This window comes from Grammomys surdaster, unplaced genomic scaffold (assembly GCF_004785775.1).
Source record: "Grammomys surdaster isolate TR1022 unplaced genomic scaffold, NIH_TR_1.0 97, whole genome shotgun sequence".
NCBI lineage: Eukaryota > Metazoa > Chordata > Mammalia > Rodentia > Muridae > Grammomys > Grammomys surdaster.
The window spans coordinates 18,216,751-18,244,073 of NW_021604576.1; the positions used below are offsets into that span (position 1 = coordinate 18,216,751).

The window sequence follows — 27,323 nt, forward strand, 5'->3', positions numbered from 1 at the left end:
ACTCTGAAGAATAGATGATGCTGTTCTGTTTTCTCCATTTGATATTTGAGGAAAATATGCCTCAGTAAAGTCGAGTGACACCTCTGGGTGCACAGCTGGCCGATGATTGGGCCTGTTCTGTCTGCCTGTCAGAATAAGACCCATGTTCCCTTAGACAAGAAACGAATCAGAGCAAAGCCAGGGCCCCAGGAGTGTGTTGGTGTTGTGCTGCTGTGTGCCAGCAGGGGCTTTGTTAACGCTGGGATTCTGTAGCAGGCAGGACTACAGGGAGTTAGCCCACTGAAATTAGTAGAACACTGAGAGAGGTTGGAACCAGGGCAACACAGCAGCCATGACTATAATTCTTCTCTCTCCTCCTTTTTTGGTTTGAATTTCTTAGGAACATGGCAGTGGAGCCGCGGATGCAAACCAAGCAGAAGGCCATGAATCCAACTTGATTGCGCGTTTGTCCTCCCAGCAGCAGACCAGCAGAAATACACAGGTCTCTGACACTCTCTGATTACATTGAGATGAAGGCAGGCAGAAAAAGATGCTGTGACTATAAACAGCAGATGAAGGGGCTGGAGTGACGTCTCAGTAGTTAGGGCACTTACTGCATTTGCAGAGGACCCTGGTGTGGTCCCCAGTACCTACATATATGGCAGTTCATAACTGTCTATAACTCCAGTTCCAGGAGACCTAATTCCTCCTCTGACCTCCACAAGCTCTGCATGCACATGTTGCTGTGCGCACACACACCACACTCTCATTTCTCTTTCTCTCTCTCTCTCTCTCTCTCTCTCTCTCTCTCTCTCTCTCTCTCTCTCTCTCTCTCTCTCCAACAACAACAAATGGCAACCTTTCCAGCCTTGGCTGATAAATGACAGGCTTAGAAAGAAGACCCCCACCACCACCACCACCAGAAGGTTTTCCCTGCTCTGTGCTATGTGCTGCCATCCAGCACCAACTAACCAGGCTTACTCTTTGTACATTATTGTACATTGCCTTTCAAACTGAAGTGTTTAATTGAGGTGTATCTATGCTTGTGAAATTGCTATTCTCAAAAAGCAAACAAAACACTCCCCTAAAAGCCTACTTGCTGTTTTCCCAAACCTCCAAAGGGACTTTCCCAGAACAGGTGAATGCCACCAGTGTCACATATACATATGTATGTTTCTTTGCTTTGTTGACTTTATTAATTTATATCATAGATCTAGTCATGGTGGCATATACCTTTTATCTCAGCATTTGGAAGGCAGAAGCAGGAGGGTTAGGAGTTGAAAACTTATCATAGCTGCATAGCAAATTCAAGACCAGTCGGAGCTGAGGGTGGGGGAGTGTTATCATAGAAATTATGTAAACGTATAATAGCCCATTCTTTTAATAACTGTATTGGATCCCACTGTTGTATGGCTGTCCCTGGGAATGAGCGTTGGTTGTTTTGATGTTTCACTTTTGCAAATAAGGCTCTGAAGATCTCCTTAATTCCTGCAGAGCTTTAAGAGGAGACCTGGACAGGCTGACAATGAACGCTCCATCGGTGACCACAATGAGCGTGTGCGTAAGAGGCTGAGGACTGTGGACACAGACAGAAAGACTGAACAGGAGCCAGCCCAGCCCCAGGCTCAGGTGGAAGATGCAGACACGTTTGAACATATTAAACAAGGCAGTGATGCATATGACGCACAAACCTATGGTATGGTGCTAGAAGTACTTCTTTTTCTCACCAAACATTTCTCTGAGCTTATGGCACATGACTGTGCCATCTACTGGCAAAGTAGATGGGGGAGAAATAGCTCTTTTCTCTCAATATAATATTTTTATAAGGCAGAAATACAACCTGTTTCTGGTACTAAGGTAACTGGAGCCAGTGTAAATGCTCAGGGTTCTTGGGGTAAGCTCTCTCCTCATAGACAGCTGGCCACATGCTGTAAACCTGGTGCTGACCTTCAGTTTCTTGGTATTGAACATTCTTGAAGTCCTTGAACAGTGAGCAGCCGTAATAGAAATGGGGAGGATGACGTCAGTGGCCAGTCATCACACTTCCCTTGTCTTGGCATTGCTTTCTTCCTGAAGTACACTGCTATGATAATATGTACCTCTGAGCACAGGACAGAGATGATGACAATGCTTGTTTCTCTGTGTGTTTCCAACACGGAAGAGAAAGTCTATCAGTGTAAATATACTTGGTCCACATCCTCCCTCAGGCTGGAACATGGGCTTGTTCCTTCCTCACATTAGGCTGTGTGTCATCACTTCTAATAAGGCAAGACCCTATTCTGGGTCCCTATGAACTTATGACGCTGAGTTACTTGAAGGTGATGGGCAGTGGATGGTGAATGGATCCTGAGTTCTGGTTGTTAATTCAGTTGATAAGAATGCTTGCCTAGCATGCACAAAGCCCTGGATTTGATTCCTGCTACTACATAAAGCTAAGTATGGTGTCTGTGATCCCAGCACTCCAGAGGATTAGAAGTTCAAGGTTATCCTTGACTGCATAGCAGGTTTGTGGCCAATCTATATGTGAAATCCTTTGTCTGGGAGAGAAAGACAGACACACACAAAATTATGCCTTGGCAAGAGTATACTCTTAGCTTTTGCTGTCAGAGATATGGTTATAGATGTTCTCAAATCTTTAAGAACTATAAGGACTTTAAGTTGAACTTGTCTAAGATTAAAATGCTTCTTTCCCTCATTTTATATCTAGTTTTTCTATTCACAAATTACTCCAAGCATAGTTCTTAGTAGCTACTTAAAGTCTTATGTCCACACTCATTCTCTCTTTTCTGTTTGCCTCAGTAAAAACCCACATAAAATGCCAGTTTCTCTTTTCATATGTGGGTACATACTATCTTTGTAACTTCTAGAAGCATGTCTGTCAGTAGAACAGCAGGAGGTGTTTAGGCCAGCAAGTGTCTGGGCCCCATGGTTGGTCAGTGGCAAACCAGCTTTAGTAAAATCTTGAAAGGTGGAAGTGATAGAGATGATAATCTCTTCAGCATCACCTTTCTCTACAGAAGAATTAAACCTCTGTGCTCTGTTGGCAGATGTGGCCAGTAGTGAACAGCAGCAGACTGCAGAGGCCTTGGGACAGGATCAGGAAGAGGAGGAGGAGACAGAAGATATCCTCATGGATACAGAAGAGGAGCTGATCAGGGCAGAGGACACGGAGCAGCTGAAGCCAGAGGCAGTCAAGTCCACAGACAGTGCTGCAGTCTCTGGTGAGTCCTTAGTGAGCAGACTTGCATACTTTCTGTCCTCTTGGGCTGTCGTCAAGTCTGCTCTCTGCTCTTGGCTATTCTAATATCTGGCTTAGGTGAGTAATTCACCTATCATAATCTCAGACAAGAGAGTCTTGAAGATCAGTTATCAAAGGGGGGAAACAATCTCTGACAAATTCACGTCTGTCTCTTTAAAGTATATTTGGAAAAGCAAAGTAGTACGCTCTTAATTATCATAGAGATTCCTTTATTACATAAAGTTTAAGCATAGAGTAAAGAAAATGAAGAAATGGAGCAGAGAGACACATGTGGAAATTGTTGGTTGAGTTGAGGTTTGATTTGTTGTTAGAACAGGCACTAGTACCACGTGGTAATGAAACTTGTCTTTCTGTGAAAATAGGCTCTAGTGAGATGGAGGTGGATATACAAACACTTAAAACAAAAGAAGACCAAGACCCAAGAACAACCACACCTCACCAGGAGACAGAGAATGAGAGACCAGAAAGAAGCCTAGATTCAACTATTCATACACTTCATCAATTCCTTGTGGATTCAGTTTTCCAAGTACTGAACTCCTAGCTTGCTGTGTTAACTTTTAGTTTTAATTTACTTTAGAACTTTTATGGAATAGCTCATTTGGAATATCAAGTCTTACCAAAATTTTTAAGAGTACTTTTGGTGTAACATAATCTTTAGGCAAAAGGCATATCCTTTGTTAGCTACAAATTGTGCCCAGACTTACCCATTATGGTGGCACTAGTTCTTGGCATTGGCTCTTAGGCATTGGCATTCGACCCTAGGCCACCACTTATGTACAACTGACAATTTATGATAGTTAAATAATAATAATGTTTTACTTTGGGGGGTGCATGCAAGGGTGGTCAGTGAGGTTTGTTGTGTGTGTACATGTGGAAGCCAGAGGGCAAATTCGGGTATCAGCATGCCTGGCTTTTTTTGTTGCATGGGTTCTGAGGCTAGAATTTGGGTTACACTTGTAAGACATGTATTTACTAACCTAACCATCTTTCCAGCAACAAGAGGAGCCTTGTAACTGAGCCTTGCCCCATAGTAATTGGACTTTGTAGCGATAGAGGCTTATCAGAAAGTGGAGAAGAACCCCTGAGGTTGTCTTTTGTCCTCTGGTCTCCTAAATGTGTATCCGTATACACACACAAAGAGATTTGGCTTGTTTTTGTTTGACTAGGCTATATTTATAAGTGATAAAAGGTCCATTCATCCATTTGATCCTGAAAACAAGAAATGGAATTATCTGATTGCACCCTTAAATTCGTTTGAGTTGTGAGTTCAGGCATACAACCACAACAAGGTTACACCACAGGAGAACAGTCAGTGATAAGTCATTGATTCCAACCTGACCCGCCACTTACATAGCTTTTCCTTCTTAGCCCTTTTTAAAAGATGTCAGTGAGCTAAGACAAGAGATGGAAAGGCAGCTGGAGGCGTGGCAGGCACATGACTACGGGAATGCAGAAGAAGTAAGTCGGAGTTGCTGGGGTTTGCCTGTTTTCTTAAAGACAGAACTCAGTAGGCTCTCAGCTCTGGTTACCTTTGTAAAAGGCCAATGGAGACAGTACTGAGAAGCTGCCTTGAATGGTCCTCAGGTCCTTGTTGGCTATGTGGAGTGTATTTTATTTTAAGGATTTAACCTCTAAATATATTGTGTATTGCATGCCTATATTCTGTGTTTATTATCATTCTCCCTACCACACATGTATTACATGCTCTGCTGTAGTCAGTATGAAGCCTTCCTTTGTGTGCGTGGATCTGTGCTGTTGAGGAATTTGTGTACACTGTCACTCTCCCTTGCCCAGAGTCCGCATTCCCATGCCATGCTGCTGTGCAAAACATCAGGTCCAGTTCTTGAACTGGCAGGAGCAAACTGTTGAGTGATTTGTGACTTCCCATTGTTAACTGCGGATTTCACTTTTCTTTTCCTTTCTTTTCTCTTTTTCTTTTCTTTTTTTTTTTTTTTTTGGTTGGTTGGTTGGTTGGTTGGTTTTTCGAGACAGGGTTTCTCTGTGTAGCCCTGGCTGTCCTGGAACTCACTCTGTAGACCAGACTGGCCTCGAACTCAGAAATCTGCCTGCCTTTGCCTCCCAAGTGCTGGGATTAAAGGCGTGCACCACCACTACCCAGAGGATTTCACTTTTCTTACCCCCTGTGGAACTGTATGTTACAGGATTTGGGGGACAGTGGGTTTTATTTAGTTGGATTGCTGCTTGCTGAGAAAGTGGTGCAAGTTCTTTTCTGCTTCAGCATTCTAATAGTAATCTCTATTTTGCTGTCCTAGGAGAAGGCGGCCGCTGAGATGTGGCAGAATTACCTAGTCTTAACTGCATCGCTTTCACAGCAGCTGTGTGAGCAGCTTCGTCTCCTGCTAGAACCTACACAGGCAGCCAAACTAAGGTACGCCTTCCCTGCTCGAGACTCTTAGATGTCAGAGCCAACCAGTTCAACTACACTCAGCACTAGGCATCTAGAGTGTTGGCTTCTGGGTTGCTGTTTCTGCTCTCTAGATTGTGGTGTCTGCTACTGTCCCCCATTAGCTGTAAATAGGAACACTGTGTGTTTGTGTGTGTGTGTGTGTGTGTGTGTGTGTGTGTGTGTGTGTGTGTGTTTGCTTGCTCGTGCACGCATGCACCTGCGCACACATTTCTGTGATGAGGAAGTACATACATGAAGGCATCTTACATTCTGCTAGGTGAGAAACAGCCATAGATGTGGTGCTGTTTACTGTGCTTTAGGTGTGTTACTCAGCTAGGATCAGAACCACAAATATTTGGTCAAAGTCGTGGTTTAGAACAGAAAAGAGAAGCATGTGAGTCTTTGTATTTAATACAGAAAAAATTACTCTCTAATTCTGTAAATGTGTTTTAGCTATTTGAGAAAGGCTTAGTTATTACAGTCAGATCCAAGGCCGGTGGGCTGGCGATTAGAAGGTGCTAATTGCAGTCTGCATTGAATGTCAACATTTTGCCAGGAATAGTTACCTGACACTGTGACTTTTTAAAGTTTTTAATAATGTGATTTTGTCTTAAAATCCTGAGGCATGAGCCTGTGTTCACCTTTGCTCCCATTGGTTCCTGTAACAGAGGAGACTATCGAACAGGGAAACGACTGAACATGCGCAAGATCATTCCGTACATCGCCAGTCAGTTTCGAAAAGACAGGATTTGGCTTCGTAGGACCAAGCCCAGTAAACGTCAGTATCAGATTTGTCTGGCTATTGATGACTCCTCAAGCATGGTAGACAACCACAGCAAACAGGTAAGGGGAAGAAGCAGCAGGCTCGGGTCCTCAGGCTGTCTAAGGAGGCTCAGTATAGCTGGCAGGACGGATATGAAGACTCTATCTTGAAAGTGGTCTGTAAGATTGCACGTCGAGGGATTTCTGAAACTGTTGGGTTTCTAGGGGTGCTATTTTTTTACAGCGATTTTATTTGGCCTAAGCCAGCAGCTGACCTAAGATAGCTTTCCTGGAAGAGGCTAGCGTCCAGTCCACATCCCATCTCCCCATAACTTTGGGCAGTTTATTATTAGTTTCACTTTCTTTAACAAAAAAAAAAAAGGATTATAACAGTACCTTAGTGATGAAAACTAAATTAAATGATGTATATATAAAATACCTAGTTTAATGTTTTTTAAACTAATTTGTTAAAACTGCTGTCATTTATACGGGTAGTAATAAGAATTTTCTCACAGTTTGGCATGTTCTTCATATGTGGGCACTATATTGGGTTGATTTACTGATATAGATGATAAAAGAATTGTTTAAATCAATTCTGGCCCAGAAATTGAAAAACAAAAATAAAGAGGGATTTGTTTTTAAAACCAAGTTTGTGTTTTTTGTTTTGGGAGTTGTTTGTTTTTTGTTGCATTCATTCCCTGGTCTTTTATACAGACAGCCTGATAATACTCATAGACCTGTCTAAAGACAGATGTTTGATCAGAGGAATCAAAAAAGCCTTAGAGAATTATTTAATTTACAAAGGCTAATTAGCGACCTTGTCCAGTTTTTCATTTATCATGTCTTTAAAGTTCTGTTTCTGTGTAAAACTTTTGAATTGAGTGTTTTGACTTTTAAATCTCTTTGGATTTGCTGCAGATGAAGATAATGAACTGTTTCATGTTAAAATTGGCAGTGTTCAAAGAAGGCCGTGGGTTAACTATCCTTAGCTATTGCACATCGAAGATCAGGCATGTTTGTGTTGCACTGGTGTGGAAGTGTGACGGTTGTGTGCTCTCCACCAGGTGTGCAGAGGACTACATTCAGCCCCGGCTACCTCACAGCTTAGCTTAGATCTACAGAAGGGAACGAGATGGGGCCACAGAAAGGCCTCATGTTCCCCATTATCATTTACTCATTGCCCTGAGATTTAGGACCCACAAATTGGCAGCCTTGTTTCCTCCCATCAGAGCGTGCCGGTAACCATTTGTAAATGAATAACAATTTTCTTCTTATGCTTTATTTCATGGTGAGCTAGATTTTCCTTTACGTGGACAGGAATGTTATTTTCAAAGTATGAGTAATTATGTTTCAAGGGATTTCAGGTTGTCTATCCATCTTGATAACTTACAGTTGCTTTGGGCCTATCTTTAAGCTTCATGGGGTCTTTGAGTAGTGAAGTACAAAAAATTAAAATTAAAAAAAAAAACCACCCACACACAAGCACATATTTTCCTCTTCCACTCAAGAAAAAAAAATCGAGAACTTTTAAGAACACTTAGAAAAATACTAGATCTCTCCCTTTTCAATTTTCCATTTTTTTAAAATTCACTCATCCCCAACATTCTTAAGATGTACTTTTACAATCTAGGGTCTTAATAGATTTGTTTTCTCTGCCAATTAAAGAATTAAAAGGCAGGAGAAATCTCAAGCATTGCAGACAAAGTCAATGGTTGTAGGAAGGCATTTACTGGGGAGAGGAAACATACATACAGTATATACAGAGAAAAGTTCTCTGCAAAGTTGACTAGAGACTGAGAAATTGGAATAATTCTAGTAATAAAATGTGTAACTCAGTTCTCTAGTCTGACTCTATCACATGAGTTCAAACTCTTAAGTTACATATAAAGGATTTTATGTAGGCTCTGCTGTGGAAAGAAAGGGAAGCTTGCATTTCTGGAAGATACTTCTCAGTACTGCTGTTGTTTCGGAGTATATAGAATAAACCATTCCTATTGGTGTATTGCACTCTGGTTTAAGCAGCTAAACTCAGGAGAGAGTCCAAGGGGACTCCAGCCTGAGTTGGTTGTATGACATTTTGGTACTATTTGGTACCTGTTTGCCATACAAAAAATAATGTTTTCTGTGAAGTCTTGAGGCAAACTGATTTAGGGTAATTTTGATGTCTTAAACTCTTCTTTTGTCTTCATAGCTTGCATTTGAGTCATTGGCTGTGATTGGTAATGCTCTAACCCTTCTAGAAGTGGGTCAGATTGCAGTGTGCAGGTAATGTTGCCTTTTACACATTTGCTTTGTTTTGTTTTGGTTGATTGGTTTTGTTGTGATTTTTTACTTCATGTGTATGGGTGTGTCACCTTTGTGTATGTCTGTGTACCACATGCATGCAATACCCTTAGAAGCCAAAAGAGGCATTGGATCCCTGGAACTGGACTTAGAGATAGTGTGAGCCACCAGTGAGTGGGTGGTAGGATCCAAACCTGGGTCCTCTGGATGAGACGCTCTTAGCTGCTGAAGCTGTCTCTCCATACCTTAATATTACCTTTGGTTTTTGTTTGATTGTTTGAGAAGTTCTATTGATTGAGATACCTGAACAACAGGGTTTTCCTGGCTCCAACCAGTTCTAGGCGGCAGGTGGTTGAGTAAAGGACAGGTGGTTGAGTGAAGGGCAAAAGTTAAGTATCAGCCTTAGGGCTTTTTGACAAGGACCAGGTTAAGACAGTACATTTGGGATATGAGTTCTATAAGGTTCCTCGGCTACTAGGATAAAGTAGGTGGCCCCAAGAAACCACAGAGCTCAGGGAACCCATGAGGCCTGGAAATGCTCACCAGAGAACAGTTTGAATTGGAGTTCAGACAGGGTTCCTCTGTGTAACCTTGGCTGTCATGTAGACCAGGCTGGCCTTCAACTCAGAGATCTGCCTGCCTCTGCCTCCCGAGTCCTAGGGTTAAAGATATGGGTCACCACTGCCCAGTTCTAGTGTGGCCTTCTCATCACAATAGGGAAGTCCTCTTCCCAACCTTTATTGTTTTGATCACATGACTGAAGAAATCATGTTGTATCTGATTTTTCTTTCCAAGCTTTGGAGAGTCAGTCAAGCTGTTGCACCCATTCCACGAGCAGTTTAATGATTCTTCAGGGTCTCGTATTCTACGTCTCTGCAAATTCCAACAAAGGAAGACTAAGATTGCTCAGGTATACTGGTGAAGTTAAGATTTGTTTTGCCAAATTCTAAAGCTGATAGTAAGAGACATTAATTTTTAGAACCTCTTGGGCGCATTCTATAATTAAGACAGGCAGCATGGCAATACGCAGTAGTAACTTCAGCCTATGTGTTACTAGAACAGTTTCCTTGGTGTCTCTTAACGAAGGTGTGACTCTTTTTTTTCAGTCCTCAAAGATCATTGACTTTAGCACAGTTGAGCAGTTTAAAACATTTGAAAAACAAAGTTACCTCCTGGTATTGGTCAGATGGGTTTGACCCTAGTCTCTCATTAAGCCTAGAGACAAAACCTTGAGAGGTAAAGCTAGAGATCTCTGAAGAAGATAAAACAACAGCCTTTCCCTTCTTAGTTCTTGCTATTTTGCTCAACAGGTTTACTAACTTGAAAGAAGGAAACTTGTTCATGGTTGTTCATATAATTATCTTGTCTTCCTTTGGAGTATCTGTAGAACACTGATAGAGCCACCAGCCAGTGACAGTCCTGTCGGTACTTACGCATGTCAGTGTTCAGTGGTGAATGCTGCACAGGAGGAAGACATTAGGAGAGGGGAGCTTAAGTAGTTGTAGTAATTTGTGGTGATTCTGTTTAGTTTCTAGAATCTGTAGCCAAAATGTTTGCAGCTGCCCAGAAGCTATCCCAGAACGTCAGTCCAGGTGAGCTGCTTGCAGTTTCTTTTACCTCTCTGTGCTATCTTTTGTTTTTAGTTTGTGAGTGAATGCATACGTGCTCATGTATGTGTGCAGATGCATGTGTGTGGAAGTCTGAGGATGACTTGAAAGTCCTCCTTGATTTCTCTCCTTTGTTTATTCATTTATCTTTTGAGAAAGGGTCTTTAACTGAACCAGGAGCTCACAGCTAGGCTGGCCATCAAACCCCAGGTTTCATTTTGTCTCCTGCTCTCCAACACTGGGATTACAGGCATGCATTGTCACTCTTGACTTCTTTGTGGGCACTGATAATTCTAAGTCAGGTCCTCCTACTTGCATAGGAAGCATTGTACCAAATGAACCATCTTCTGAGCCCCTCTAACCCTCATCACCTTTTAACAGTATTCTCTATAGGAAAAAACAAAAAGATGGAGTTCTGTCATTGATGGAATTCTTTATTATTTTTTCTGAAATTTATGCTGAACTCATTTTTAAGGCTTATAATTGATAGTCACTAGTTACAAATTAGAACATATTTATATGATAGATTAAGTTCAAAGTTGGATGGGAATAAGGTGTATGGAATTAAGTATAAAGTTCACACTCATAGAACCTAATCCAAAAATGAGTTAATGTAATTATGATTGCTCTAATCAGGCTTGAAATATGACAGTTATCTAGCCCTGATTCTGTCCTGGAGAAGAGGGAAAGGGAAGGAAATTAGGGACATAGAATTGTCCCTGGATAGAAATGTCCAGAAGACAGTATATAAAATTTGGGAGACATAGTTCTAGGTTACTAAATGGGTCACTTCTGGTGGCCAGTTCATCTCTCTGGCTGCTGGAAAAGCATGTGGATCATGGAACAACTGCTTCTATCATGTAAGTCTCGAGGAATGAGACTTACAGTAAATAGCAGATGCCTTTCTGTGTTGAGCCTTCTTTGGCCCACATGCTTTGCCTTTTAATGAAGTTGACCTAAACTTGACCTTCTGTCTGCTGTGCTGACCAGTTGAGTGTCTCGACTCTCTCTACCGTTTCTGTGCAGAATGTGGCAGTTCCAAGGATCTGCTTGTCTTTAGAAAGCCCACAGATGGTTTCCAATTGTTAACATGGGTTTTACCTTTTCCCTTCCCCCGTAATGCACGGCTTCTGCAGAGACTGCCCAGCTGCTCCTCATAGTTTCTGATGGACGAGGCCTTTTCCTGGAAGGCAAAGACAGAGTTCTAGCAGCAGTCCAGGCTGCCCAGAATGCCAACATCTTCGTCATTTTTGTTGTGTTGGATGATCCCAATTCACGGGTGAGTGAGCGAGTGCCAAAGGCTACCATTCTGAAGAATAGGGGGCCCCTCGAACTTGTTCAGAAGTATAGCTGCAGCTCTGTCCTGGGATACTGGTGCTCAGTGCTGTTTCCTTCATTAAGTGCCACACAACCCTGCAAGGTGAAGAACATTCTTTCCAACACAGAAAGAATCATGAGTAGGAGAGCAGAGATTCACAGATGCAAAAAACCCTCCTCTGGAGGATAGTTTTCTTCTATATGAAAAGAATAGCAGTTATCAAAAGTGGGCCCTGAGCTCCTTTAAATAGAGACTAGCCTTTCCCATACCATCCTAGCAGCTGGCAAACTCAGGGTCTGAGGAAGCATATAGCTGCAGGTTGCACTCATCCTGACTGGCAAGGTAAGTGGGGATTTCTCCATACAAAATAGAGACACTGTTAACAAGGAAAGCAGTTACTTATTTGTTCCTCTTCCTTGAACGTCTCCATGTTAGAAATAGCTGCCTTCATAAACATTTTAGAAGTCTCTCTTAATGTCAGCTTTTCTTGTCTGCTAACAAGGTCACCAATGAACTAGTCAAGGATCTATTTTATTTTTCTCTTAAAATGTCTTTTGTTATCCCAGCACTTGGGAGGTAGAGGCAGGTGGATTTCTGAGTTCGAGGCCAGCCTGGTCTACAGAGTGAGTTCCAGTACAGCCAGGGCTATACAGAGAAACTCTGTCTTGAAAAACCAAAAAAAAAAAGAAAGAAAGAAAGAAATCCAACAAACTGTCTTTTGTTAACAGGATTCTATCTTGGACATTAAAGTACCAATATTTAAAGGACCAGGGGAGATGCCCGAAATCCGATCCTACATGGAAGAGTTTCCATTTCCATTCTACATTATTCTTCGGGACGTGAATGCACTTCCTGAGACTCTCAGTGATGCCCTCAGGCAGTGGTTTGAGCTGGTGACTGCATCTGACCATTCCTAGACCAGAACAGTCTGTAGTGAGGCTGCCTGCGGGATCACAGCGTCTCCCCTGCAGCTCTCTTACACAGCTGTTTGTGAACTCAGTGCTCTGATACTCTTGTCTTGGATCTGATTTTTTTACTGTATCTAGCAGTTATAAAAACATTTGTTATTGCACTATACATTTGTATTTCCACGCGCAAGCTCTTAGACGCCCTGCTGTACTGGGCACAGAAAGCTCACAAGTAGTACTAGTGCTCGTGACTAGGGACCAGGTAGAGATCACGCTGCTCCTTCTCTAGAGCTCTAGAGCCCTTTCCTCTCCTCAACACCTTGAGGAAATGAAGCCAGGAACATGGGCTGCATTTTACCAGCCCTTTGGACAGAGGACTAAAGGGGGCTGCACTCTGGTCCCTGCCTTAAGCTCTACAGAAGTCACTTGGTTGGGCATGTCTTACCCTGCGTAGAAAGCAGGAGACTTCGATGGTGTGTTCTCATAAAGCAGTCAGCAAAGGTGGTCGTAGAGCTGCACAAAAATGAAGCCACTTTTTGTGCCCTTCCCAGTGGCTGCCTCAGGAGACTATGCAATTCTCCCTTATTTCATTCTTGGGCTGCCATAGCCCCTACTCTAATTTATTTCTTTAGCCATCCTTCCCCCAATACTAAGAGGAAAATTTATTCCTCCTACTGCTTTCAAGATACCCTAAACCAGTGTCATTGTGGAAAGGAATAAAAAGATGCTGCATCCACAAGAACGCAACAGCTCCATCCTCCCCTCACCCACACAGCACAGTAGTGTTAGGTTTCGTTCCCTTGGGGCTGGGGGCAGTTTTACTTGGCCAGAAAGCAGTGTTTGAATACTTGAAATCATGTGTTGTATTCTATTTAAATGTTGTTTGTAGACATTGTGCTGTACATCTGTCTCCATGTCTGTTTGCAGATGACACTGTGAAGTGTGCCACCCTTATATGGTGGTCATCAAAGACAGATTGCTTATTGTTTAACAAAGTGTCCTAAAGCATGTACTTAAAATTATATTATTTTTTATTCAAAAATGCTATGCAGCTTATATTCTGAAAACTATTAAATTGTTGAGTTAATCTTTGATCTTTTTTTTTTATTATTTATTTTATGTATGTGAATACACTGTCGCTGTCTTCAGACATACCATAAAAGGGCACCAGACCCCATTACAGATGGTTGTGAGCCACCATGTTGTTGTTGGGTATTGAACCCAGGACCTCTGGAAGAGCAGTGAGTGCTCTTAACCACTGAGCCATCTCTCTAGCCCATCTTTGATCATTCTTAATGGAGTATGAAAAATATGACAGGATTGAAAGAGTGTGCTTAGGATTGATCCTCTCTGCTAATCAGACCATGCTAGCACACAGACTTGTAGTTCAAGATGGTAAACGTTTATGCCTTACTGGGAGTTCTGTGATTCGTGAGTTGCAGCACACAGGCTTTGTAGCAAGGGAAGTTGGCAGAACCACATGGGGTGTCAGAAAGAGTCATAACTCTTCACTCATGTCACATTGACTGCAATTGCAGTCAGCATGAAGCTGAGAAAGGGCCTCCCAGATCATGGACTTGGGATGATTTCTTTGCCCATAGGGTAGCACCTGGGACTCGGGGCAGAAGTCTTATGAACAGGTGCCATTTCAACTTTGGTTGTCCCAGGAAAGGGGGATGATGGGCTTTTTGCTCTTGCTGCCTATGGGCAGTTACGCAGTCTGGCCCGATAGCTGAGCCCTCATAGTTAAGCACTATCTGCAAGCTGGCATCATAATCTTACACAGATAACTTTCCCATCACCACAACCTCAAAATCATCTAACCAGAAAAGCCTGTGAAGGGGAGTGTGTGTAGTGGTGTCGTACACACTTTATCTTGGCACTTGAGAGGCGGAGTCAGGTGGATCTCACGTGTTCCAGAACTACCTAATCTCAGAAGATGGTAAAACTGTGTGAAGGTACAGCAAGGCTGATGTATGGTATTCTCAAATAGTCATAGGTCACATAGCAGCAAGACAGTGCCATTGTGTAAGTACAGTGTGTGGTGCTTAAACAACTAGGAGTTTACTCAGTATCATCTTAGGAGACCACCACCAAGTACTGACCTCCGTTGTTAACTGACAGTGTCTGACTTGGGTAATGAACTTCAGATATACTAGTAGTTTGACGCAGTTTATTTGAAATAATATACTAATTCAGATACACCGAATTTGAATGGTATATTCACATATTCCATTTCTTCTCAGCAATACCTGCCTGCCTGCCTGTTTACCATTGCATAACCTGACTTGGTGATGTTTCACCCATGTGTCTCCTCTACAACTCCATCAAATTCTACCCAGCCATCTATCTAGCAGAAGTATCTGACATTGATCTTCCTTTCTGTGTCTCTGATAGTACTGCAGCTGCAGCTCTTAATTTCCAGCCTGACATCTCAACTAATTGTTTTTGCCTATTCTACTTCATGTTACTTGTGGTATCCAAGTAGCTTTCTCCAGCCGAAAAACCCTTCAGAAGCAAGTTGGAGTAGTGCAAGCCTTTAATCCCAACACTTAGAAACCAGAGGCAAGTGAGTTTCAGGACAGCCAGATCTACATGGTTGAGACACTATCTCAAAAAAAAAAAAAATCAACCCCCTTCAGAGCTCTGTGAATATGCTAGGCAAGCTTCTTACCCTGCTTAGCTCTCCTGTTCCTTCCCCTCTCTTCCAGAGAGAAAACTATGTAGCAGGAGGTGTTAGAAAAGAGGTGACCAGCTGGCTCCCAGCTTAGCTGCCATGTTCCCACACTAATGGTCTCAGTGGCACCAGCCAAGATGTTGCCTCCGCCCACTTCCATGGCTCTTGGCCTAGCTCCTATGCCAACCCCTGCCGCCTCCACGGCACTATGCTAGCCCCATGCAGTAACTGCCATCAGACACAGTTAAGTATCACAATACCCATTAATCTGGTAAATCAAAACTCTAAAGCTTATAGTTAACCAATAGATTTAAAATCTCAATACCCAAGATGCCCACACAATTAGACAAGTTATCCCAATTATCCTAACCTTTGGATATGCTTAACTAACTACCTGAGACTACACCGTTTCTCTCCCCCGTCTCCTAGTGTCTGTCTGTCTCTCTCTCTCTCTCTCTCTCTCTCTCTCTCTCTCTCTCTCTCTCTCTCTCTCTCTCTCTGCCACCCTTAGCTCCGCCTCCCTTTTCCCTGTCCAATCACAGGCCTCCTGCTGCAAATAGATTGGACAGGAAAATTTCTACCACAAAACTAGAGCGCTGTAAGGTACCAGTTTGTGTGTTCCTGGAATCCTTACTGAAGTGACTGAGGTGATGCTATCTTGTACTCTGAACAGTCACATCTACCTTAGCAACATAAGCAAAATACCTGCTGAGTGTAGAGCCAAAACATGGTACATGATCCCTTTGACCTATAACTGACAGTAATGACGTCATGGGCTTTGTCTTTAGAAAAGGTGTACCCCTGAGCTTTGGTGCTCAGTATCTTGAGGGCAAGAGCCTGCTAATAAAAAACTAATTTTGGCCTTATATGTGTGGTAGTCTAGACTGTAAAATATGAGAAGCTCCAGGGAAATCACCCCCTCACCACAGGAATCAGCCTCACTCCAGACCTTCCCAGCCAGTGGAGAAGATGGAGGGTGGGGTGCTGAAGCCAGTTCATGCCTCCCACTGAGCCCAGAGTGGTCTGGGATAGTTGCTGTGCTCCCTGACAAAGCAGAGTGAGTCCTGGCTCTAGGAGTTACATTTGTGTACCAAATGCAGTTCTAGTTGAGAAGGCCAGGCCTGCTGAGGAGCCCTCTTAGGTTTGGGCAGTCCCTTGTCCTCTCACACTATATTAGGACACCAATAGACCACCTGGGATTCGGATTCTACCTCAGTGTTTGGGAGACCTGGGTTTCTAATGACTGACTTACTGAATTGTGTGAGTGATTGAATGCATTCTGGACAGATTCTGCCCAGAGAGCAGCATTTTTGTTACCATGTCTTGTCTCCTTTGTTTCTGTCTCTGGGACAAGAAAGCTGGTCTGTTCTCCAAGCTCTTTGACTTAATGATCAGAAGCCAACTTAGGGTGTGCACCTCACCTTTAAGGGAGAAATATGTAGTCCTCTGCCCTTGTCACCTGCTATGTGAGTTGTGCTGATTCCTTTCTGGGACTATACTCGTGGTTCCAGGAAACTCCATCCTCTGATTCCATCTGTCTTGTCTGTGGGCCCCCAGCTACCTCTTTCCTCCCAGGCTCCATGTCCCTCCTCACTTGCCCCCCCCCCTTCCCAGCCTTTTCTTCCCCTTCTCTGAGCTCTCCACCCCTCAGAGTCTGATCGCAACCCTCTCATCCCCATCACACAGTCTTGCTGAGAGCCCAAACCTAGTCAGCTCATCTCAGTCCACCCATAGCCTCACACTAGCTGTGTTCTTGGGACTCTCTTACCCTGTGTTTATGTTTTGCCTTTGTTTCTGCATCACTAAGCCTGATGTGCTTGCTTTTATTTCAGCTTCTCGGTTAACAGAAAAACAAATACATTTTGGGTATCATATATATATACAAACATACATATATGTATGTATGTATATGTATACATATGTGTGTATCATATGTTTTTAATTCACTGGAAAGCTGTTTCTGGAGATGGGATTTGTCCTGTCTGTTAGATTTTGGCGCGCAGCTCAGAACAGACCACACCAGACCAAACGGTTCCACAGGGGGAGGGGGTTTATTCAGGGCGGAGGGCAAAGGTAGGGAGAGAAGCAAGTGGAATGGCGGAGAGAGGAGAGAAATGCAGGCTGGCCATGACCACATGGAGAGAGGGGGAAGGGGGGAGGGTCGAGGGGACAGACAGAACCTACAAGCAAGAGAACAGAGAGCAAGAGAGAGAGGAGGGGGCAAGCAGCCCCTTTTATAGTGGGCAGGCTGTTGCCAGGTAACTGTGGGGAGGAGCATACCTGGCTGTTGCCAGATAACTGTGGAGGTGGAGTTTAAACAGAATACTAACACTTTCTATTTCAAATCCAAATTGGCTCCCTGACTTCAGATCCAAGTTGAGGGGTTGAAGTGGGAATTTCTGGTTTTGTTGGAGACTCAGTTGTGTCATGTGTATTTTTCTGGAAGCTGTTTTATGAGAGGATGTTTTGGTGAGAACAGGCAGGTGGTATTTTTGGGGGAGCTGTCTGGTGAAAGGGCATGTGATGTTTGGCTGGAGAAGATACTTGATGTTTGGAAAGAGTGTAAGTATAACCCGACAGTGGACAGGGCTCTGGCATTGTTGCTGGTCTTCATTGGGCTTCGCTGACACTGGTCTTCACTGAGGACGCTATGGCATTGGTCCTTGCCACTGATAGTCTCTTGTCGTGACTTCATAGAAACTCATCAAAGAACTTTTCTGGGGGCATTATGGCTGCTTCTTGCTTCAGCAGACTCGTTTCTTCTGGATCAAGCGGGTGCTGATAAGCCATGTGGACTGAACTGCAGACAACAAAGATTGGACTTGCCCCAAAAACCTACTTCTAAACAGGTCCATGTCCTCCTTGTCCTATTAACCATCTTCCTCCCCTGCCTTTGGTCGGCGGCTGTAAGGGAGGTTGTTGTGTTTAAGATTCCTTATTAAAGTAGATTTTGAAAAGTATAAACCTACAAGGGGCTGGGGGTGGGGGACTTTGTGGACATAAAAACAGCTAAAGTTAAAAAGGTATTTATGTAATTGCAGGTGGTTTAGCTGAGTACTTTCCTCCCTCTTGGGTCTTGTTTACAAGAAGCGTCCTCCATTCAAGGTCATTGGTATCTCGAGTTTTTGCTGAAATACACTTTCAGAATCTACAACACTGTAGGGTGAGGTGAGGGTTAAAAATCTGTAAAATTCCAGGCTGGAGAAATGGCTCAGCAGTTAAGAGCACTGATTGCTCTTCCAGAGGTCCTGAGTTCTATTCCCGGCAACCACATGGTGGCTCACAACCACCTGTAATGTGATCCAGTGCCCTCTTCTGGTGTGTCTGAAGACAGTGACAGTGTACTCATGTACATAAAATAAATAAATGTTTTTAAAAAATAAAAATCCGTAAAATTCCAAGAGAAAAAGTCTACTTAAAACTTGTAACAGGTTGACACCCTAAGTCTATACAGGTTTTTAGGGTTTCTCCAGAAGAGTACTTTGGTGGATGGGAACGCTGTATGCAAAGGTCACACCACACAAGGGGGCTTTCTGCCAGCTCAATATAGGCCAGATCAGACGAGAGTAAAAGTGAATAAATGCAGGTTTAATTGGTGTTCCCCCAGGTGGGTTCGACATCTCGGGATCCACAGGCAGCAGCAGACTTAGTCACACTGAGCATCCCTTGAGCATAGAAACCTCAAAGCTTGCCTTCATAGAGACACACTTCCTCCAGCAAGGCCTTATGTACTCCAAAAAGGCCATACCTCTTAAGAGTGCCACTCCCCATGGGCCAAGCATTCATTCAAACATAGGAGACTATGGGAGCCATACTTATTCAAACTACCACAGATTGTGTTTCTGATAAAAAAGGGTTTTTAAAGTATTTTTGATAAGCATGGGTTTTGTATGATAAAGTTAGATTTTATGGGTTTAGTCGAAAATGTTAAGCTTACAATACTCTTGAATGGCAGGATATCCCCAGGCTGAAGTAATTCCTGTAGATGGGGCACAGAACTCATCCGAGGATTGCATGCTGGCCTCATTATAGGATAAGGATGCATGGGAATAAGACATGCCAGATGTCTGCTGCTCCTGTCTCCACTATGTAGTCAGACCAGGAAACCCTCCTTATCTATAAGAAAAGGTAAATTACTCCTCATGTCTCATGTGACAGGGTTCTCTTGCCCGTATCCTAAGTGTGTCAAACAACAGAGACAAATTTCTCTGCCCTCGATATCTCCCAAGTTGACATAATGCAGTTGATACAAGCCTGCCACCCAACTGTTATGGGACCCTCACCTAGTCAGCTATGGCTAACCATGGACAACACCTAAATACTAAGGGACAGGTGTCACCCCATACATCCACCACATCCAAGTAAAGAAAACACCACCACCTGAGAAGGAGGAAGCCCAGACTGTGAAGATCCACCCAGAGCAGTCTCATCTTCCAGAGACTTACAGGGACCGGCTCTCCAACTCTGCTCTGGCTACAAAGCTGGAAGCCAGTGGGCTCACCCAGCTGAAACTAAGCAGAAATGTGGAGTTGGGAATCATGATATCCCTTCCCCCACTTAGACTCAAGGTCATATTGGTTATGATGATTCCTGTGGGGCTAGTCTCAATGGCTATATCTAAAAGTAAAGCTTTCTAAAATATCATCTCATTTATTCATGGAGTTATTCCTAACTATGCATCTAAATACCAGTTGGCTCTTACAAATGATAAATTTTAAAAGGCCAATAATCTCTGCTTCCATAACTGGCTTGGTTGGAATCCATGGCTGACACCTTACTCATGGGCCCCACAAGTCCTTATATTCTCCTTGTTGGTCTAATGATCCCGAAGAACCAGTACCTGCCTGTACTGGCTGGTTTTGTGTGTCAACTTGACACAAGCTGGAGTTATCACAGAGAAAGGAGCCTCCCTTGAGGAAATGCCTCCATAAGATCCAGCTGTAAGGCATTTTCTCAGTGATCAAGTGGGGAGTGCCCAGCCCATTGTGGTGGTGCCATCCCTGGGCTGGTAGTCCTGTGTTCTATAAGAAAGCAAGCTGAGCAAGCCAGGGAAGCAAGCCAGTAAGTAACATCCCTCCATGGCCTCTACATCAGCTCCTGCCTCCAGGTTCCTGCGTTGTGTGAGTTCCAGTCCTGTCTTCCTTTGGTGATGAACAGCAATGTGGAAGTGTAAGCTGAATAAACCCTTTCCTCCCCAACTTGCTTCTTGGTCATGATGTTTTGGGCAGAAATAGAAACTCTAAGACACTGACCCTTCTTAGAAATCAAATATTTAAAAGTCATTAAAAGAAATGAGAAACGAAGCCGGGCGGCGGCGGCGGCGGCGCACGCCTTTAATCCCAGCACTTGGGAGGCAGAGGCAGGCGGATTTCTGAGTTCGAGGCCAGCCTGGTCTACAGAGTGAGATCCAGGACAGCCAGGGCTACACAGGGAACCCCTGTCTCGAAAAACAAAAACAAACAAAAACAAAAAATCAAAGAAATGAGAAACTAAGTGACCTTACTCTGACTTCATTTTGTGTCCACTCAGGCACATATTTAGTCCCTTAAACCCCTTGAACAGTCACATCTACTGTGGCAACACATTTGGAACTTTCCATGGCTCAGATACATAACCAAAATATCTTCTGGTTGTATAGTCAAAAAAAAAAAAAAAAAGGCTACCGGGTTCCTCTGACTTACATCTGACAATGATATCATTGTGTCTTTTGTCTTTAAAAACGCTGTATCTCAAGCTTTGGCACTGAGAGTTTATCTGGGGCAAGAACCTACTCTCAGTTAATTGAGTAACACTGCGTTGACCTTCAAAGCTTTCCTACTCAAAATATAAATCTTTGAGACAGGGAATATATATCCGTATGACAACACTGCCTGCAGCTACCATGAATGTAGAGAAAAGAATGTACAAAATACCTGTTCTCTCCGTGCCAAACTTAGACTCAGCACTAATTCAGAGTTCTTATAAATATCCCCAGGTGATGTGGAAAGAGGCTCAGTGCCTCTCCAAGGGTCATAGAAAACAATAATAAAATATCCTAACAAGAAACTGCTGGATCTGCCGGAACAACAAAACAGCAAACTGTATAGCTTGATACTTGTCCAAGATAAAACAAACTGTATAGCTCGATACTTGTCCAAGATAAAACAAGACTGATCAGATTATTCAGATCCTAAAAGACCCTGTGGTCAAAAAGATTGCTACAATGGCCAGAGAAAATCATGACTTATTTAATAAATGATCTTGAATTCTTAGTCTAGTGGCTGGAAAAGGACTCAGATCCATATTGTGCCATAACGAAAATAACTTCGATGGAGTAAATAGAAAATTGATCAGAATAATACAATTTTACAACAGCTGTGAGAAGAAGATAAAATTGTAAAGTCTCAAAAGAAGCAAATACGTTAATGAGTTAAAGCTCTGTATAAAGAAATTATCCAAGGGCCACTGAAATGGCTCAGACAGTAAAGGTGCTTTGCCCCCATACATGATGATACAGGTGTGGTCCTCAAGGTTCCATATTAGAGAAAAATTGAAAAAAAAAACACGAGAAGCATCATTCATATCTCCTGAGAAATTAAACACTGAGAATTAGAATTACATGCGTCTGGAGTTGTTCTGATACACTTGGGAGGGAGAGGCCGTTTCACTGTACAGTTCAGAGACGAAATCATAGCGAGGTGAACACAGCTGGGAAGGTTGAGCATTTAGATTACAAGCGAAGCAATCAGATGCTCAGTACTGCATAGCTGGACATTTTTGGTTCTACGTTGATTTCACTTAGTACTACTCAGAAAATGATCCAGCAGAGATTCAGTAACCTGACTTCTGAGTATGTGGTGTGGGGGACAAGGGAAAAAAAGGAAAAGAAATGTGAGAAACCTCATAGTAGGGGGAGTGCACTGAGCCGCAACGATCGAGGTGACCTGCTTACTATGGAATAAGGTTTAGAGAAAAAGAAAAGCTTCCAGGATGCGAATTTAATTTGCTAGAGTAATGACGGTCTATTCGGTTACACACATCAAGGGTGCTCAAAAAGCACACAATTTCTCCCCTCCCTTAAAACGATTAATGGTGCCGAGTTCCTTGTAGCGCTCTCGGCGTAAAACCACAGGTAACAGCTGAAACCCGAGACTTGCGCGTCCGTCTCCTAGAAACCAGATTCGCCCGTCCCCTACTTCCGCTTCCGTGTCCAGGTGCTCGAGGTTCACGTCCCCTCTTGTGCCCCAGCGGCTTCCGTAGGCAACATGGCGGCTTCCCGCTTGCCTCCCGCGGCCCTGACGCTGAAGCAGGTACCGCTGTTCTCCCAGCCCCGCGGGCCCCGGGCTCCTGACCGCGTCGGTTTAGACCGAGGCTGGCGATGCCCGCGGCGGGAGCTCCGCTCGTGAGGAGTTGTCTCCTGTGTGATCTTATGAAGCACTCTCCCTGCGACCTGGCTCACCACAGCCACCGCGGGCGGGGGTGGTAGGTGTGCCCTTCCCACGCAAACCGCCGGCCTGAACTTTGATTTTTGTCTTGTTCTGTTTGATATTGAGGTCCAAAGGGGCGTTTCTGCTTAGTTTTCTTTGCAGAGGTGGAGCCGGCGGGTATGTAGTAATTTGTATTTCCCCTTCCCTGAGCAGTTCATGAGAAGACAACAAGTTCTCCTCCTCTACAGAAAGATTTTGCGAGCGATTAAGCAAGTTCCAAGTGATGCTGACCGAAAATACCTTCAGGACTGGGCCAGGGAAGAATTTAAAAGAAATAAAAGTGCTACAGAAGAGGTGAGAGGGAGACCACGCTTGGGGCCACCACGGCTCCTTTGTCCCATTGTATTATTGAATTTGTAAAGTTTAGCGAACATCTTGGAATATGCCACTACTGTGGGTCATTTTGGTCACTGCTGAGTTCCCACTGGGTATTTTACATTTGTTTTGCAGCAGAGGCTAGTTTTCCACTTCCCACTACTGGTTTTATTGTTGGGGGTTCTTTTGGTGATGGGATTGAATGTAGCACCTTGGGCATGGTAAGCCCACAGCTACAACCTGTAAGCAGCCACTGTTGGTTCTTGAATGTAGCAGATAGAACTTTGCCGCAGTTAACCTGGTAAAAGAATGACTAGATTCCCCTTTCCTCCACAGGATGCAATCCGAATGATGATTACCCAAGGCAACATGCAGCTAAAGGAACTAGAAAGGACACTTGCTTTAGCCAAATCTTAACAGAAAGATTCTCAGACCTCCGTGTGTTTTGCACAGACTCTGAGCCACTGTCACAAAGCACCCATGAAAAGACGATAATCACTCCAACCAAGAATGTAAATCAAGGTGTTTTACTATTTCCACTACAGTCAATGACTGATTAAAACGTGAACTAGTGTCAAGATGAGGGCTTGGAATCCTACACTGCTCTGTGGGAAGGTGACATGGCAGCCACTCTGAAAAACAGACTATTATTAATTCTTGAAAGGCAGTGAGGATTGGGCTGGGGAAGAGGCTCTGTGTGAAGGCTCTTGCTGCCAAGGACCTGAGTTTGATCCCTGGGACGCACAAGGTGGAAAGAGAAAACCACTCCAGAAAGTTGGCCTCCGACACCCATACCACACTGTGGCACACAAACCAAAAACTGAGTAACTGTGATTAAAATGAAAGGCAGTTAGTTACCTCATACTTTAGCAAGTCTCTAACCAAGAGAACTGAAGCCTTACCTATAAAACAGTATTACAGAGCTCAGCATCCAGCATTCTTTTTAGCTTTTTGAGACAGGGTGTCTTCGTGTAGCCCTGGCAGTCCTGGAGCTCACTTTGTAGACCAGGCTGCCCCTGCCTTCCAAGTGCTAATATTAAAGGCATGTGCCACCATACATTCAGCATTCTTCGTAACTAAATTCAGAATATCCATGAACTGATACAGTTTCATGCTTTGAAGCTGAGTTTACAGTCCAGGGGAGATTGTTGAGGCCTGGCAACCCCAACCCCCTAGCATAGCTGTAGCCATTTCCATGCCTGCCAGCTATTTCATATTGTTGCTGTAACATGCCTGTCAGTCATTGACACAGAAGAATACGTTGACTCAGAGCAAGGTCATGCTGATCACATATCCTGTTAGTATGAGGTTTGTTAATCTTAAGAAATTCCACAAAGCTTTATGTAGGACCCATCAAACTGAAGATCAATATGAATTGTAATGTCTAAAATGGCTCCACTAGGCAGCATTTCCTGCACCTGTGTATGAGCTCACTGTAGTTTTTGCAGTTTTAGCCTTTATAAGCTGTCAGAGAAAGATGTTCAGGGTTGTAGCCACAGCCCCAAATTCCGAGCCAAGGCCCTGATTGATCAGTCCTAGGTGTGCACTCAACAAACCATCCCTGTCTGACCGAGATCCTTGTGTGGTTTGTGGGTGACTTCTGTTCCCCTACAGAGATGACTGAAATGTTTTTGGTTAGAAGCAGGAGATCTTTGTGCCTTTTTCAATAAACAGTTTAACAACAAGATACAGAGTATGTGTGGACTTCACTGTGCCACTTATAGACTGGTAGAGTATGCTATGTTGTAATGCCTAGATCTCAGGCTGTTACAGAAACATACAGGACTGGCAGTGTACTGAATCTAGGAGACACTCTAGAAAAGTGATTCTCTTGCTGTGGGTCGTGACCCCTTTGGGGCCAAAGAACTCTCACAGGGGTTGAGTATCAGATATTACATTATGATTCATTACAGCAGAATTAGTTATGAAGTAACAAAATGTTTATGATTGTTGTTCACCATAATATTAGAACTCTGTTAAAGGGTCACAGCATTAGGAAGGTTGAGAACTTGCTGGAAACTGCTCTAGAACTTACTTGAATAACCTGCTTTGAAAAAAAATTTAAAAAAAAAGAAAAACCTGCTTTGTCCTTCAGAGTTTTAAGTAACTTTCTTCAGATGTAACATGATTTGATAGCCAAAGGACTGAGAGTGCACGGAGCTTTGGAAACAGCTAAGAACACCAGAGGAGGAGGAAACACTGGGTGGGCAGTTCAGCTCCTGCACCTAACATCCTCCTGGAATGATCATCATGAGACGGTCCTGTACTCTGCATTCTCCTGCAAAAACTGGAAAAAGAGAAACATGTCACAAAGTTGAGAGTTTAGTGAAATACATGAAAGTGAAAGCTCGTTTATGAATCTGAACTTACCCGGTGAGCAGAAGTCCGTGACTAGAATCCTGTGCTGGGATGCCTGAAGAGGTGGTGCAAAACGTGCTTGGTCTGTGTTCCAGAGCCCAACACCACATCCTGGAGCCTTTATGCATAAGAATGAGCTAATGCTTTTTTAAGTCAGTTTTGTTTTTCAAATACATGGCTTATGCAAAAATAGCTTTGTGAACAGTTCAGGTTTTGTTTTTGAAACAGGGTCTCCTGTTCTAATTCCCCTACCTTCCAAGTGCCAGAATTGTGGGTGTGAGCCACCATGTTTTCTAGCAACAGTCTTGAGAGAGAAGACGTTAACTAGTTCCCTTGGTAGTCTGCTTGACATGCAAATCCTAATATAGACCCTGAGTAAGTCTAAAAGCTTCAGACTAAACACTTGTTGTGAACAGTGGTGGTCTGACGACGGACTAGCAGTGCTGTACAGAGAATTCTTTAAAGCACATACAGCTGTCAGAGGGCAAACTGAGGTTTGATTTTGTTGACTATGTAGACCCTGAACTCGTATCCTCCTGCCTCTGTCAAGTACCAGAATTAAAGGGGTGCACCATCACACCCTGCCTAACTATTTTTAAAGCAGGTAAAAACATTTATGAGGGATAGCTCTACTCTGCACAATCAGCTGTAATTAGCCCCTCTGGCTTATAGGCTAAATCTTGTTAGCCCCCCCCCCACTCTGCTTTTTAAAAATGATTTATGTTCACTGATGTTTTTTCTGCATGTATATTTGAGTGAGGGTGACAGATCCTTGGAACTGGAGTTACAGTTGTGAGCTGCCATGTAGGTGCTGGCACTTGAGCCTGGGTCGTGGGGAGGTTCTTTTTTTTAATGTTTTCCAGGGTACAGATCAAGATGTTGGCCAGATGGCACTGCTGGTGAGGTTTTATTCGTCATGAAGGCATTTTATTTTATTATTTTATTTTTGGATTTCAGGATTGTATAACCTGGGCATCTTCTGTAGTGTTCTATCTGAATGTCAAACTTGTTCCTGGATTTTATTTAAGATGTTTGAATCATTGACTTTATGCATGTGAACTAACAACAATCCTGATGTAAAGACACACCTTTAATCCCAGCACTCAGGAGACAGAGGCAAGCAGACTTGAGTTCTAGGCCAGCCAGATTTGCATAGTGAAACTGTCTAAAAAGAGATTAACACGTGGAAAAAAAAGAATTTACACAAAAGCTTCACAACAGATAATCGATAAAAACCAGTTTAGCAGTTTACCCTGTGTCGTTCTTCCCGTTAAAAAGTGCCATCAGGTTGTACATGTCAAGTTCCTACACAGCACTGCTGTGGGTGTGCCTCAACGGAGGAAGGTCAAGCCTGAACAGTAGGGAGGCAGACCAGGGTGACTAAGGAAAGGCCATTCTAAACAGAAGCAGCCCACATCTGCCTTGGGAAAGGAGTCTATAGAATCAGGCCCAAAGAGATAAAAACAAACAAAAATTGCCACTCTAAGGAGTCAGAAATCACAGGACTTTAAGAAATTATATTCACATTAAATTTAGGTGTTTAAGTGGCTGGAGAGACAGCTCAACAGTTAAGAGCTTACTACTCTTGAAGAGGACCAGACTTCAGGCTGCAGCACCTACTTGGGGCAGCTCACAACTGCCTGTTACTGCAGCTCCAGCGAATCCAGTGCCTAGCAGGTACCTGGACTCACTTCCCCTTCCCATAATCATAAAGTAAGCCTCTTTGATTATTTACCATTTGTGGTTACTGCAAATCACTTTATTCTTTTGTTTTTGGGAGACAGCGTTTTTCTGTGTCACAGCCCTGGCTGTCCTGGAATTTGCTTTCTAGACTAGACTAGCCTCAAACCCTCACAGAACTGCCTACCTGCCTGCCTCTGCCTCCTTTGTGCTGGGATTGAAGGCCTGTGCCACCATGCACAGCTTTGTATTTTTTTTTTCAAGGTGCTATTCAGTCTTATACCTAGTAGATTTAGTATGCTTG

General features: G+C 43.4%; 2 protein-coding genes across 2 annotated transcripts in view; both read left to right on the forward strand.

Annotated features, from left to right (window-relative positions):
- The window catches only part of Mdn1 (midasin AAA ATPase 1), a 120,310-nt gene extending 106,695 nt beyond the window's left edge, over nucleotides 1–13,615 (forward strand). Inside the window, exons 91-102 of the mRNA XM_028779868.1 lie at nucleotides 380–481; nucleotides 1,474–1,675; nucleotides 3,027–3,200; nucleotides 3,601–3,764; nucleotides 4,607–4,696; nucleotides 5,512–5,627; nucleotides 6,314–6,488; nucleotides 8,599–8,672; nucleotides 9,486–9,600; nucleotides 10,219–10,282; nucleotides 11,434–11,576; nucleotides 12,344–13,615. Of these exons, the coding sequence (XP_028635701.1) occupies nucleotides 380–481; nucleotides 1,474–1,675; nucleotides 3,027–3,200; nucleotides 3,601–3,764; nucleotides 4,607–4,696; nucleotides 5,512–5,627; nucleotides 6,314–6,488; nucleotides 8,599–8,672; nucleotides 9,486–9,600; nucleotides 10,219–10,282; nucleotides 11,434–11,576; nucleotides 12,344–12,532 (1,608 nt within the window). The 3' untranslated portion in view covers nucleotides 12,533–13,615. The remainder of the gene's footprint in view (nucleotides 1–379; nucleotides 482–1,473; nucleotides 1,676–3,026; nucleotides 3,201–3,600; nucleotides 3,765–4,606; nucleotides 4,697–5,511; nucleotides 5,628–6,313; nucleotides 6,489–8,598; nucleotides 8,673–9,485; nucleotides 9,601–10,218; nucleotides 10,283–11,433; nucleotides 11,577–12,343) is intronic.
- Nucleotides 13,616–22,435: 8,820 nt separating this feature from the next.
- Nucleotides 22,436–24,666, forward strand: Lyrm2 (LYR motif containing 2). The gene is made up of 3 exons (XM_028780506.1): nucleotides 22,436–22,489; nucleotides 22,820–22,960; nucleotides 23,318–24,666. Exons 1-3 carry the CDS (start codon nucleotides 22,445–22,447, stop codon nucleotides 23,396–23,398), a joined length of 267 nt encoding a protein of 88 aa, XP_028636339.1. The 5' UTR covers nucleotides 22,436–22,444; the 3' UTR covers nucleotides 23,399–24,666.
- The last annotated feature ends 2,657 nt before the right edge of the window (nucleotides 24,667–27,323 follow it).

What these genes read in the sequence shown, in the direction of transcription:
- Lyrm2 (XM_028780506.1), top strand. Translation starts at nt 22,445, where the DNA reads ATGGCGGCTTCCCGCTTGCCTCCCGCGGCCCTGACGCTGAAGCAG. An exon ending in CGGCCCTGACGCTGAAGCAG is followed by an intron (nt 22,490 to 22,819) that starts GTACCGCTGTTC and finishes TTCCCTGAGCAG; the next exon opens with TTCATGAGAAGACAACAAGT. An exon ending in ATAAAAGTGCTACAGAAGAG is followed by an intron (nt 22,961 to 23,317) that starts GTGAGAGGGAGA and finishes TTTCCTCCACAG; the next exon opens with GATGCAATCCGAATGATGAT.